General features: G+C 33.2%; 2 protein-coding genes across 2 annotated transcripts; both read left to right on the top strand.

Moving 5' to 3' along the window:
- Window positions 1-814: 814 nt before the first annotated feature.
- LOC114370191 (protein DMR6-LIKE OXYGENASE 1-like) lies at window positions 815-4,349 on the top strand. The gene is made up of 5 exons (XM_028327475.1): window positions 815-947; window positions 1,222-1,533; window positions 1,801-2,048; window positions 2,782-3,142; window positions 3,770-4,349. The coding sequence occupies exons 2-5, from the start codon at window positions 1,246-1,248 to the stop codon at window positions 4,019-4,021; spliced, it is 1,149 nt and encodes a 382-aa protein (XP_028183276.1). The 5' UTR covers window positions 815-947; window positions 1,222-1,245; the 3' UTR covers window positions 4,022-4,349.
- Window positions 4,350-7,647: 3,298 nt separating this feature from the next.
- LOC114372632 (carotene epsilon-monooxygenase, chloroplastic-like) lies at window positions 7,648-14,310 on the top strand. The gene is made up of 9 exons (XM_028330302.1): window positions 7,648-8,213; window positions 9,269-9,565; window positions 9,674-9,871; window positions 10,676-10,777; window positions 11,553-11,693; window positions 12,075-12,182; window positions 13,001-13,083; window positions 13,362-13,524; window positions 14,024-14,310. The coding sequence occupies exons 1-9, from the start codon at window positions 7,728-7,730 to the stop codon at window positions 14,057-14,059; spliced, it is 1,614 nt and encodes a 537-aa protein (XP_028186103.1). The 5' UTR covers window positions 7,648-7,727; the 3' UTR covers window positions 14,060-14,310.
- The last annotated feature ends 1,101 nt before the right edge of the window (window positions 14,311-15,411 follow it).

Below are 15,411 nucleotides of genomic sequence, written 5' to 3'. Positions count from 1 at the left end.
TGTTCTCTGATTTAAAAAGTCATATTTGCTCATGATCCTTATAAATGAGTAGTTGAGTCATATTCAAAATATATTACTTTGCTTCAATCCCAAACTATTCTTTTTTTTTTTGAATTATATTTCAATTTCTGAATGTGTAAATAAATAATAATTCAATTCCTGAAAAAAAAAATCAGATTTGTGTTTAAAGAAAATTTCTGTCTTTTATCAAAAGAAAAAAAATTGTCATTTGTTTCTTATAGTTCTCAGGATAGCCTTAAAAAATTCTGAAGTATGTTTTTTACAAAAACATATTAAATTTTTCATGGGAGGTATATGCTTTTCAAGTCGGGTACCATCATTATATATGATAAAATTATTCTTCCTAATATTCATAGTTATATATTTAAAATTTAGACCTTTTAAGTTGGAATAACTCCGTGTGGCAATACATAGATCCTTACAGTCGGTAGTAAGGTTTCTTGAACTGAAAAGAGTTCAAGAATATGGAGGGATAAGTCACAAACCTATGTCAAAACCTAAAGATTTTTTTTTATTTGCAACACAAAAGTCAGCGATCAAAATAGTACCATGGAATGCGTATAGAGAGATATATATAGGTAGGTCCTATGAAAGGCACAATTAATGTATAAACAGTTGAAAACTTGAAATAATACTAGTTTTCAGCACCAAGTCGATGTAACTGTGGCGACCCTACTCCTTCCCCCCATGATCTGACTCAACTTTTGTCAACGAATTTGTTAATATTAGAATTTGTCCACTGTGTGTGTTCACAAACCTGAAAGCCGGTTTTCTCCAAAACTTGCCACTGTTCCCTACCCCACACTTCTCTTCTCATCACACTATATAAACACATCAAAATGAACACAACATTATCATCCATCCAAACTTTGGTTTTCTCCTTATAGTCCCCAAGATTCTTTTTCTTTATATATTTCTCAATCCAGGTAATTGGGAATGAATATATATATATATATATATATATATATATATATATATATATATATATATATATATATATATATCTAATTAATAAGCTCTGCTTTCTAATTTCTCAAACCATGTGGAAGAGCACATTTTGATATCCCTCAACATATGTGCATTTACTAGACTATTATATAAATTTAAGCATAGTACACTTTTTTTTTCTATCTTTCTTGGTATGCACTTTTTTTTTATCACCTTGGTATGCACTTGTTCTTACTTTACTTGCATGTGCAGGACATTTTATAGTGAGAAGCACACATGTCTCCAGCAATGGTGGTAGGAAGTGGTGAGAAGGGTGAGAGTGATACACCAGGAAATCAATATCAGAAAGGAGTGAAACAGCTTGTTGAGAATGGCCTTCACACAATACCTAAAAAGTACATACTTCCTCCTTCTGATCGACCAGCTACAAATTCAGAAAATTCAAATGTTGCCAAGCAAAACCTTCAGCTACCCATCATTGATTTTTCTGAATTGATTGGTCCAAGAAGGCCCCAAGTCCTTCAATCTCTAGCCAATGCTTGTGAACGCTACGGATTTTTTCAGGTGAGCTAGCTACCAACTTGGTCACATAATTTTCCTAAACTTAATGATCATAGAGAAACCTTGTACCTAATTAATATACACATGTTGAGCTATATGCATAAATAAAAATTTGGAGTTCAAACAATTTGGACCCTTCATTTGGAATCTTGGATGGAGGCACAATTAAGTTGCTAGCTAAGAAATAGCATCATGAGGACAATATTAGTTATCATAGAATTGATGATGTGAATACGTGATTGAAGATTCTTTTTGGTTTGATTGGTGCAGCTGGTAAACCATGGCATATCAGATGATGTTATAAGCAGCATGAGGGATGTGAGTGGCAGGTTCTTCGATCTTCCTTTTGAGGAAAGAGCCAAACACATGACAACTGATATGCATGCACCGGTTAGATATGGAACAAGCTTCAGCCAAACCAAAGATACTGTGTTCTGTTGGAGGGACTTCTTGAAACTCCTCTGCCATCCCTTGCCTGATTTCCTCCCTCATTGGCCTGCTTCCCCCTTAGACTTTAGGTGTGTACTATGAACTTAGTTAATTAGATAAAACTTTAATTAAATATTAATTAATGATTAATCTATTCACTTTCCTCCCCTCTCTCTCTCTCTCTGCCTGGACAACATTTTTAAAATGAAGTTCTAATATCCATTTATCACAGATTGAGTTGCTTGTCAATTTGATTAGTGGCAGCTTTCTGCATACACAAATTAATAACTTCATGCCAACGAGATGGATGCAACTGGTAGGATTAAACAATATGATTAAAAGGTCCAAGACTCTAAAAAAGGCTCGTGACATGATCTTGCCTTGAAATGAAACAATCTCCCTTCTCTTAAGCATTTTTCGGTTAATTAAAATATTGAGAGATTCATTTCTTGTTGGAATATAAATTTAATGTTTTAAATTGTGGTCGTAGTCACAATTATGTGGTTGTAGTTTCGTTATGATCTTTAATGCTATAAAATATTATAGATCGATAAATGATGCAATCGCCATTGTACTTGGAAGAAACCACTTTTTTTAAACTTTGTATAAATTAAATTATTACATGTAGTTAATTGTACGTAAGCAATAATAGGCTAGAATAACCATTAGGACTGGCCCAGTACTAAGAGGTTTAGATAAAGTTATGTAAGATTTTAAGTTCGACCTTAATTTCATCGTTGTAAAAAAGGGAGAAAAAAAGTAATGGTAGCATAAGGATAAACTTAGCTTTTTATTTATAATTTTTCATTAATTGCAATGTAGGAAAGTGGTGGCTACCTACTCAGAAGAAACAAAATACTTATTTCTGATGTTGATGGAAGCTATCCAAGAGAGCCTAGGAATCAAAGTAGAAGTCAAGAAGCAAGAAGAGGAGACAGAAGGAAATGACAATAATATTCTGAAGGACTTGGAAGATGGGAGCCAGATGATGGTGGTCAATTTCTACCCACCATGCCCTGAACCAGACCTAACCTTGGGGATGCCCCCTCATTCTGATTATGGATTCCTCACACTCCTCCTCCAAGACCAGGTGGAGGGTTTGCAAATCCAATTCCAAGGTCAATGGCTCACTGTCAAACCTATCAATAACGCTTTCGTTGTCAATGTTGGTGATCACCTAGAGGTATACAAATTCTTTTCTTCATTACACATTCTTGTATCACACTTTTTTTATCATTAACTTCGCTAATTAGGAGTGTTAGTAACACATTATCTATTATTCTCTTACTAACTTACCCTTCACTTACAATACAAAAAATCATCAAATAATGTAATTTTTAATAAATTTTAATTAATAATAAAATATGTGATGAGGAGAATTTGTTAGAGAATATATATATGTTATTATTTATTAACATTTCTCATTCGCATGCATATGTTGGTATTTTAGTGTTCTATTTTTTCATATAATGGCTAGCAACACACTTGGTAAACACAATCATCTTATCGTATATTTTTTATTATTGGTTAAAATTTTACTTACAATTAATTAAATAATGAAGAATGTGTTTAAAAATGTGTATTATTAATATTTTATTTTTTCATGTATTAAAATTAGAGTTTTGCCTTAATTTATATTGATCTATAACATAAACTTTTATTATCCAAATTACTAAAACAACACAAAAGGCACATAACTACGTTTAAGTTTTGTCCTTACATGCAAATTTGAATAAATAAAAAATCATATATTTGTAGGTCCCATTTAATGCTGATTTTTTCCTTTTTGTTGTGTGAACTTATTAATCAGATATACAGCAACGGGAAATACAAGAGCGTGTTACATAGGGTTATTGTTAATGCAATGAAGAAAAGGACATCTGTGGCTTCGCTGCATAGCCTTCCTTTCAACTGCACCGTAAGACCGTCACCCAAACTCATTGACGAAGCCAACCCCAAACGTTACGCAGACACGAATTTTGATACTTTTCTTGCATACGTTTCCACCAGAGAGCCAAAGAGAAAGGAATTCCTGGACTCTAGGAAATTGTCTTCTACATGACTAGAAGTCTAGAAGAAGAAAAATAAATGAATTTTTTTTTCATCCAATGCAAAAAATTATATAAATTGAAGTGAAGTGTCATGACCTACAATAATTTTGGGTGAACTCAGATATTCTGTGGTCGAGAGTAAAAGACTGATCTCTTAGGATATTGATCTGACACACAATAATTAATTGATTATTAGGGGAAAATTATGTGTGTAACATATATATTATTAATCTTGATTTGGTTGGACCACTTAGATTGTCACTGATCCTAGACTTGCAGTCTCGCCCTGTTTTTCTGTATTATTATTAACTTGTTATTATTATATGTAATATGTTTGTACGTGATCAGTCTCGTGAGCAAAGATGCTAGCATGTCCTAGCTCTGAAATTTTGGACAGTGTGATAAAAGTAATTGGCTACGTAAAAGGAAAATAATTCGATAACGACGAATGCATGGTACTTTAATTATGTAAAAGTAGGCAATATTTAATATTTAGATCTTGGGAGATTTCCTTCGCATTCGCACTGTCATAAAATGGATGCTGTCTGTTATGGAGCATAATTGGACCCCATTAGATTTAAGGATCGTTTTGGACCAGCTTATTAAGATTGTAGAAATTACTTGGGCTGATAGCTGATTTGGGCCAACCGATCAGATAGTACATAAGGGCATTTATATCCTGCACCTCCCATTTTGTATTCTGCATCTCCAAAAAGAATTAAACTGACAAAAAAAGCCCTTTAGCATGCACCCCCATTTTGGAATTGCGATTCCTAAATAGCATATGCTTTTGAAATATAGTTTTTCATATTCCAGGATACCCATTCTGGAATGTAGGTTTTTGTATTTTAAAATAGCTATTTTGGAAACGTATTCTATTTTAGAATAGTCGCTCCGAAATAGGCGGTAAGACCCCATTCCCTTCTTCAAACTCAAACTCTTGTTGTCAAGCCATCTTGCCAACGTGTGCCACATTTGCACCTCCGCGCCATTGTACACCACCTTGTCGTCAAGCCTAGCCACCACCATCCTTCATTATTATCCCAATCCTAACTTTGTTCTCTCCTAAGGGTATTTTTTACCATTGAGATTTTTTGGGAGGTGTAGGATTCATATTGGGAGCTACAAAATAAATAGACACTTAGATTCATGACTGACCCAAAATTAGTTGGACAAGGTTAGGATTCATTAAATTTTAGTCCAATTGTGTAAGCATATGGGGCATAAATCAAATGAGAGTAACACCAATATGGTATGACATGGTTGGTAGATAATCTTATTTTTTTTAAGCATATGGTCATGAATTTGATCTTTGACTCGTGCGTATGCAAAAATATTTGTTGCAAGATATCATTTCCTTAAATGAATCTCAGTACCTCAGGACGAGTTATGACTATCTAAAATAGCTAATCAACTGCCAAATGGTCCATACCCAGTGGATCACAAGATTATGATTTCATAAATCATAACCATAGTAAAATGCTAAAAATGATCTAGAATATGAAGAATGGGATCTATTCAGGTATAGATTTTGAGCCTCATAGAGACAACCTATTCCATAACATTCAAGCAAAGTGTAATAGATAACCAACTTGTCTTAGGTCAAAGTGATGGTCTTTTATCCTATCAGTTGCTTGCACACCCCTCCCCCTCTGATATTCATGGGTTGAGGCATTATGGCCTATCAAAATGTTACTTCATGTCCCAAGGATTCCAGTTGGTGATTATATCCATGTCAACCTTATGGTGTGCTTAGTACACATCATGAAGGACGATCAAATCAAACTATGATCTAGAGTGTGATTAGATTGGGTTAGGATCTAAAGAGTGATTGAATCTGACTAGGACCCCAGAGGGTGATCGGATCAAACTAGGTCCCCGGATGATACACAACCTTCAAGCCTCAAGCACAAAGTGCAAAGAGGTTAAGTATGTGTTGGATCAAATCGAACTTGACCCCAAAAGGTACACAATCCTTGAGCCTCAAGTACAAAGTGCAAAAAGGCTAAGTATATGTTGGATCAAATCAAAATCTAACTCGGAGGATATACAATCCCGAGCCTCAAGCACAAAGTACAAAGAGACTAAATATGTGTTGGATCAGATTGAAACCGAACCCAGAGGGTACACAACTCTCTAGCCTCAAGCACAAAGTACAACGAGGTTAAGTATGTTGGATTTCACCTATGAATAAGTGATAACTCGTGAAATTTATTCTAAGTTAGTGGTGATCGAATTTCACATATGAATGAGTGATGATTTGTGAAATTTGTTCCTAGTTAATTTTGATGGAATTTCACAGACTCTCGCTCCTCACTTCCACCCTAGTGCTGACGGCCTACTCTTCTCTTCTCTCACACTTCCCCAACTTCTTTCTTCCTCAGACTACGGCGTTTATGCCTTCCGCCACGTGTCTGCCTCAACATCGTCCCCAACAAGGCCTCCGTCAGTGTCGTCATGCGACTTTAATTACGCCTTTGAAGACCATGGGCAAAACGCCTTCACCCAGTCAAATAATACGATGTCGCGAAACAATGTTTCTCCAATAGAGTGTCCCGCATTGCACACCACCCTCCTCGACCATTGTGCGTGCGTGTTTGTGTAGCTTGAGTTTAGCATTTGTGTTCTTAATCTAAGGATGTGTATTTTTTTCTAATACTTTTGTTCCCAATCTTGATTTTTGATATTGATTTCTAGTGTTGATTTTTGTTTGATATTTTTTTCCCTCTTCTTTGTTCTTGTACCAGGGGAATGTACCTCTCCAAAAATTTTAAATAATAAAAAAATAGAAATTAAATATAGCTAATAAAAAATAAAATGATAGAATACAAAAATTTAATAGTTAATCTAAGTTAGAATAAAGTTGAAATTTACAAAGTAATTTAAGAATAAAATCATTTAATAAAATGTTTACACCAAAGAAACTAATTGTTTTTGTTAATAGTTATAGATAAGAATTTTTTATTTTTTCCGTGGATTTTTCTTTCTTTCTTAATCTTGAGGATGTGTATTTTTTTTTTCTGAAGAAGAAAAGGCCATTTTTGGGTTTTTATTTTTTAAATAACTACCTACAAATCATGTGTCTTTTTTTAAAAACGGAATTACTACCATTTAACGGAGAGGATGCATCTATAACAGGAATGAAAAAGTTAGAAGGGTTTTGTAGTACGGAAAGTAGGAGGAAATACATGTCTAATTTGAATAAATCTTAATGTCAACAAGTATTATATAAAGCATGAATTTCATGCCTACAAATAAAAGCTGTTTATTTTACACATCTTTCTACAGCCTTTGACTTTAAAGTCAGAGTGTTTGTACAGGTGATTGTAAGTCCTGCATATCTCTGACTGAAATCTTCACTAAAAAAATTTGTGCATCCACCGGTGTTGATCTTTCACCAATTCTTCATACATAGTGGATCAATTCATAATTGATTCTTTTTGTAATTAGTGATAATCACGCAAAATGAATGAATTAGTATATGGGTTGAAAATAGTAATAATTACACACAAAAAACAATTAATCTTCAATATAATACATTAAGAAACACCCGTACCATCTTGTTTAAGATCGAAAAGTTAATTTTTTTTTTTTGTTAAGGAATGGATAAAGTAAAAAAAATAAAAAATGAGACAAAGAGTAGTAGTTGAGTCACCCTTGTAGCGTGGCGCACTGTTTAACTGCCAAACTCCCACAAGCTAATCCTTCCTTGAAACAATGTCTTCCTCACTCTCCCATCTCACACCTCTCTCTCTCTTCCTTCCCCGCAGACCCACCGTTTCCTCTCCCACTCCAAAACCTTATCGCTTCTCCGTCAAATCCTCCATCAACAAACCCCCCGACACCGGCACCGGCACCTCCAAGCCCAGCTCTTGGTTCAGCCCCGACTGGCTCACCTCCCTCTCCCGCTCCCTCGCCGCCGGCAACGACGACTCCGGCATTCCCCTCGCCTCCGCCAAGCTCGACGACGTCTCTGATCTCCTCGGCGGCGCGCTCTTCCTCCCTCTCTTCAAGTGGATGCAGGACTACGGCCCCATCTACCGCCTCGCCGCCGGCCCCCGAAACTTCGTCGTCGTTAGCGACCCCGCCATCGCCAAGCACGTGCTCAGGAACTACGGCAAATACGCCAAGGGTCTTGTTGCCGAGGTCTCCGAGTTCCTGTTTGGGTCCGGTTTCGCCATCGCCGAAGGTCCTCTCTGGACGGTAATGCTCTCGCTTTTTCAAATATTGCTTCAATTGTGTTTGTGAGAGTGTTTTTGAATTGTGAGAATGGGAAAACTCTCAAGTTAACTTTTTATTATAGCAATGTAGCAATGAGGTGCTGGTGGCAATACCTTCATTTTCTTTCTTGAAACCCCTTTCTCCTGGTGTCAATGTTTATAACTAGTAGTAATATTTAGCTAGTGACTTGTTTTTTTTGGTTATCATATTATTGATACGGAATATATCAGCTTTATCGATGACTAAATCTGGATGGTTCTAGTGACTTATACATAAGATAAATATTGGTTTTTATGAGTTTGATTTCTATGTGCAAAAAATAATGTCAATCAATTAATGAGAAATTATCATTGACAAGACCTTTAAAGATAGTTCAGGCTAAAGTTAACAATCGTATCATATATAACAAATTTTGTTGATTAGATGAGCATATGACAAATTTTGTTGATTAGATGAGCATGTGCAGATATATTATTTACTCTACTTATAATGAATAAATAATTTGAATATATAAATTATATTATAATTAAAATTCATAATAAATAAATATCTTTGAATTTATAAATTATATTTTAAATTTACAATGAAAAATTTAAACTGCGATGTAAGATTATTTTTAACTATCGACATATAGATAAAAGAAGTTAGATGGAAAATAAACTATTGAAATTCAATTTAAAAATAAAGATAAAAGAAATTAGATTGAAAGTAACAGAAGAGGTAATAAATACGATCAAGTATATAGATTAAAATAATGGGAGAATATTTTGAGAGATTTTTTTTTTACTAATTGTGGAAGTAATACATGAAATGCACATCCAAAGGAGAGAAAAGATAATATTCAAAATGTATAATAGAGAGGGAAAAATGAGGTTTTCACTCTCCAAGTTATATATTGTAATTCATAGTATAGGAGTAGATATAAACTATTTACTCATATATGGTTAAATTAGTATTAATTGTTCTTCTTGACATGATTTTATAGATTATTTTGGGCGACAGGTTCTTTGTTACAACTGTTTTGTGATCTATACTAGGCAAGGCGCAGGGCTGTGGTTCCATCTCTTCATAAACGGTACTTGTCTGTTATAGTGGATAGGGTGTTTTGTAGATGTGCTGAGAGATTAGTGGAGAAGCTACAACCTGATGCACTTAATGGAACTGCTGTTAACATGGAGGCAAAGTTTTCGCAGTTGACTCTTGATGTTATTGGTTTATCTGTTTTTAATTATAACTTTGACTCGCTCAACATGGACAGTCCTGTTATTGAGGCTGTTTACACTGCATTAAAAGAGGCAGAGGCTCGATCAACTGATCTTTTACCGTATTGGAAGGCATGTTTTTTCCAATCTTACATTCATGACATGGATTTTCTTTCCTTGTTTGTGATGTCATGCGTACATGTGTATATACATATTTTTTTTTTCTCTTTGTTGTTGTAGTTTAAATTTCTTTGTAAGATAATTCCGAGACAAATAACGGCTGAAGAGGCTGTTAGCATTATCAGGAAAACTGTTGAAGATCTTATTGAAAAGTGTAGAGAGATTGTAGAATCTGAGGGTGAAAGAATTGATGTCGAGGAATATGTGAATGACAGTGACCCTAGTATCCTTCGGTTCTTGCTTGCCAGCAGAGAAGAGGTTTGTTGTATGCCTGTATTTTATTGCTGACATTTACTGTGTTTTTAACAGTGTTCTTGTGAGGGTTGCTGTATGTTCTAAATGTATAATAATACAGATAGAGATTTGATGTGAATTAAATGAAATATAAATTTCTATGCACTGTTTGTACACTGTCAATCAATAAAAAATCATTGTTGGTATGACTTTTAATGTAGTTATTGTAAAAGTCAATAAATTTACCATCCATAATAGTTTGTGATTGAATAAGAATGTAAAAACTATTCATTGTTAGTGTATAAACTATTTACTCATAATTTTATGGGAGCATTAATGATTGTATGCCAATACTGAACACTCTTGTCAAGGTAGTAATGTTGATTGATCATAACACAGTCAAGCAAATGTCATCCTGTAATTCTTTGTTATTTACTTAAGAATGTTCATGTCTTGCCATATTTTTCTTGTTCATTATGCTACTTTCTGAAAAGTTTTGAACCATAATATTTCTGATTTCTAGACTTATGGTTTGGACATATTCCATAAGGAGATAAATTATGGGTTTTCATGTGTAGTTTGCGCTTACTGTTCAATCATTTGAGTTTATCAGCATAATTTATTTGCACTCCTAAGTCCCAAATATGAAGGTCTATGCTGCCACCACTTCTTATTACTTGCCATATCACTTGATGATGACACTTTCTGTTCTTTTTATTGGTCATTGATCATCACAACCATGTATAATCTACTTTTATAGTACGAAGAACTTTTTTCTTTGGATCTCTGTTCTCCATTTTTATTTTTATTAGATGGTTCTACGTGTAGGTTTCCAGTGTGCAATTAAGGGATGATCTTTTGTCACTATTAGTTGCTGGTCATGAGACCACCGGTTCAGTGCTGACCTGGACACTTTATCTTCTAAGCAAGGTATCATTTGACTATATTTCTTTCCTTGTGTAACATCTTTGTTACGCCAACTTTATGAGTCGACTGCAAAGCTTCTTTCTCATTCTCATCAGTATCAATGAGTTGCTGTTGTATGTTTTTCATGGGGTAATGTGAGAATTGATTATTGCATGATTTTCATGATCCTCCTGCTGCATTGTTTCTGGTTTTCCTTTTGAACCTCAAATTAGTTATCCAATTAATCTAGCTGTTAATGTGGAAACTTGGTAATTATAAAACCAGTTTAACCTAGTTCAAAGATATTAGACCAAATTACACTGACACCCCATGGGATTTCTTGAGATTGCACTCAACCTCTTACTTTTTAGTTTTTAATATTTATAACAACCTTCCTTATAGGAGTATGCGATGTATTGTGTTTCTTAAGTAACAGGGGGTGTCAATGTAATGTATATATTGGATGTCAATGTAATGTTTTTCAAACAATTAAGCAGGGTTAGTGTAGGGGTAAAGGAAGGGGTTATGGGGAGAAATTTAATGAAACTTTGGGAGGTGTTAATGTAATCTACTACAGATGTTAATATCAATAACATTGTTCAAGGACCTAATAACCATCTAATTATTTTTATGCTTCCAGCATTATTTAAGGACTGAACATTTATTGATTGTTGTTTTGAATTTACTCAATTTAGTATGTTTATAGAAATGTCTCATAACGTACTATTGTTAGTATTTAGGAAAAAGCAAGAGCTCCACCGTGATATTGCCCCTCAAATTATGAGCTCTATTTATGTAGGATTCTTCCTCATTGGCAAAAGCACAAGAAGAGGTAGACAGAGTTTTACAGGGAAGGCGACCTACCTATGAAGATATTAAAAATCTTAAGTTCTTGACACGCTGCATTATTGAGTCACTCCGTCTCTATCCACATCCTCCCGTAGGTTGCAATGTTTCTCAGTATAATGATTTATAGTAAGAACATATATTTGAGATGGAAAATATTTGTATCATCTTTTGTGTATGACAGGTCTAGACCTGTGATAGTTTATGCTTGTTATGAAAATTAGTTAGCATGGTAACATTAACATACAAGCTTAATTCCATGTTTTTAATTCTCATCAGTATCAAACAAAAAATTAATAAATTCTAAGTTAGTTAGTAAACACTTATTTAAATGATCTTTATTATATCTCTGAACAGTTTAAGTTCACAGCTATAGTCTTACTCTCTCAAATATGCTTTATTGGAACTGGCATTGTCAAATATCTTTCGCTAATGTTACAACTTCTGTTCTTATATAACCTTATGCATCCTTAAGGTATTGATAAGAAGAGCTCAAGTCCCGGATGAGCTTCCAGGTGGTTACAAACTCAATGCTGGTCAAGATATTATGATCTCTGTATACAACATACATCGTTCTTCTGAGGTATTACTTGGTGTTTTCAAATGTGAAAAGCTTTCTTTTGTGGGTCAAATGCAGCTTCTCACTCTCTCTTTGAATTTAATCTGTATACTTTGTTATAAAATATGGTCATGGAATTTTAAATCACAGTCTTGTTCAGTACTGGGTAGCTGAGTAATCAGCAGAGGAGATCCCTTGTTTCATATGCTGCCTAAAAGTTTTATTTACTATGGCCTATTGTGTGATAAAACCTCTTAAACGAATGCCTCTCTACTGTTCTGCTTTTGTTAACCTTCATTTTTTTATGACCGCTCCTTGAAGTAGTTGAATTGTGCCACGGTCAACTGTCTGTTTTGTTACAGTAACCACATCTTAAGGCTATGTCTTTTGCAATCAGGGTTACGAGACCTGTGAAGACTGCATAGAGCCTTCAATTTTTTATTTAATACAGTAATTTAAAATGGTTAGAACCTGTTCTGTTCCATTTCAAAAAGAAGCTTTCATTTTCTTGTTTTTCCCTTTCTATTTTGATGGATGGGGGGAGAAAAAGAAAGAAAAACAATACTTTGGATAACAAAACAAGTTTGATTCTAGGGCATCAAAAAGTTATCCTCTGTTTCTGTCTCTGTTTTCAGTATAGAAATAATAGTATCATTAAAAGCAATTTGCTGTGATGATAAACACAAGTTATTTCTATCTTGCAGTTGATGTATATTTTTATTTTTATTTGTTATTTTGGTAGATTAAATCTGATATGCAAGTTGTTGCACTGTCAGAATGTTATTTTTCGCCGTCTAAATTCACTTTTTTTATATATTCTATAAATTTCATAATTTTGCAAGGTCTGGGATAGGGCTGAAGAGTTTGCACCAGAAAGATTTGATTTGGATGGTCCAGTTCCAAATGAAACAAATACAGATTTCAGGTGTGTATTATTGTTACAGTAATAATTCTTGCACTCCACAAAAGTGACAAGTTACACCACTGTGGTAGTAAGTTACGTGTGCCCTACATGCTGGTGGTTCTTTATTTCCCTTCTCCCTATTGAGTCATATTTTCCTACTAAACTGCATCAGTAAGTCCTATCACTTAGTTTTTTCTTGTGTGGAGAGAAGGGATGGTTCATTCTGGTTCTTTCTTCTGTGGAATATTCTTGTTTCTATATAATAGTTTGCTTAGATTTTGAGTCAAAACGTGCTACAGATTCATTCCATTCAGTGGAGGTCCCCGCAAATGTGTTGGTGATCAGTTTGCTTTAATGGAAGCTATAGTTGCTCTTGCAATCTTTCTACAGCACATGAACTTCGAACTAGTTCCTGATCAGAATGTCAGTATGACTACAGGAGCAACAATACATACAACAAATGTAAGATTATATAATTGTTTCTTTGTGATGAGTATACCGAATAGGTATTCAGGCAGGAACAACGAGTTTTCTATAAGTGACTTATTTCTATGTTTTGCAAATCTCAGTGTTTGCAAGAGGGGAATGAGAGTAAAAGGAAATGTCAAGTGGCCATTCAATTCGAGAAAATGTTTTATTTTATTTTCTGTTTTTACTTTTAATTGCTTAAATATCACTTGTTTTCACTTAGTTGCCTGTTTTCAAAATTGAAGTTTGTTTAAACAGTTAAACAGTACAAACTTTTGAAAACAGAAGACAAATAAAAACAAGGTAACATTTTTATAATTAAAAGAAAAAAAAATTTGCTAGCCAAAATGTCAAATGACTCCTAAATTATTTAAGTTTTCACGAGCTTCATATTTTTTCCTTTATTTTTGTTAAGAGGAAGATTTTTCACTGTGTCCTACTCACATTTAACCAGTATTTTCTACTGTGTCCTAATAGAATTTTTTTTTTGCAGGGCTTGTACATGAAACTGAGCCGACGGTTGAAATAGTAACATTTGTTCATCTTTGCATAAGCTGCAAAATTGTCTATAACTATCAGCCTATCAAATTCTTTCGATTTTTAGCTAGCTATTATACCACAAGGTATCAGTAAATATGTATTTGATAACAATTATTTTCCGTAGTCAAATCATTTATTCATGTTTTCTAAATGTTGTAAAGAAGTTTAATTGAATGAATTGCAAAGTGAAGAACTAGTGTAGACACAAGTCCGGGTTATGAAACCATGTTTCCATTTTCATTGCGGGTTTTGCCATCCATCAATCTTTATTAGAACCGAGCCCATTCCTTCAAAAAATAATATAGAAGAGTACATTTACAAGGAATTACAAATGATGTAATTACTTGTTATTCTTTCTTAAAAATAATGTGTCTTTTTCTTATTTTTTTTAAAGATATATTTTTTCTTTTAATGTAATTATGTATATATGTATAATAAGAATATTATTTTAAAAAAACTCTAAAAGACATATTTAAGGTGATTTTCAATCAATTAACAATATGAAAATATTTACATGGGCAAATCATGAAAATTAAACTCCTAAAAAACCTATAAAATAATGAACAAATAATACATATTCTTATATGGTCATTTTTTCACAGACATCAAATTGCAAATGATCATATTTAATAAATTTGTTAATTTTTATAACAACTAACTTAAAAGTTATATAATTTTTTTTATTTGGCTGGTGATGTAAATTTTCCCTAATACATGTATATTAAACTCTACAACCATTTTTTTTAAGTTTGAATAAATCATAATCCACTAGAGGAGTCAATTTCTTGTACTCTTTAGTACCTACTTTCTTTGTAGTTAACTTTCTTCTTTTTTATTTTGATAATTTTTCTTATTTTAGTTCAAACAAATTTTTAAATAAGAAAATGATAAACATGCAAAGATAGTGCTGCTTAGCTTCCCTATTTTTTGGTTTTTTGATATACCCAACAGACATAAAAACATTTACTTTTTTATATAGATCACAAATATTTTTACTATGAGATAATCTTGTTTAAGTTGGATAGGACCATTATGAATGATGAAATTCTTCCTATGAATATTTAACATAATTATATATTTAGGACTCAAATTTGAAACACTAATTAAATTTGAATAATTTCATATTTAAATTTAATTTTAAATTTTAAACGAAAATGTTATGTTATAATTCATAATTAATATGTATTCAGCAAAAAAATATCATAAATAATATTTCTAAGTTCTAACCACATTTTACAAACTGATTTGTCATTGAATGAATCTCATATTTAGACAACGAAGCTTTCTAAATGTTCATCATTATTTAACGACAAATTAGTTTCCGAGACATTTTCAAAATTA

Source organism: Glycine soja, chromosome 10 (assembly GCF_004193775.1).
Source record: "Glycine soja cultivar W05 chromosome 10, ASM419377v2, whole genome shotgun sequence".
Lineage (NCBI taxonomy): Eukaryota > Viridiplantae > Streptophyta > Magnoliopsida > Fabales > Fabaceae > Glycine > Glycine soja.
This window is presented reverse-complemented; position numbering and strand designations above follow the sequence as displayed.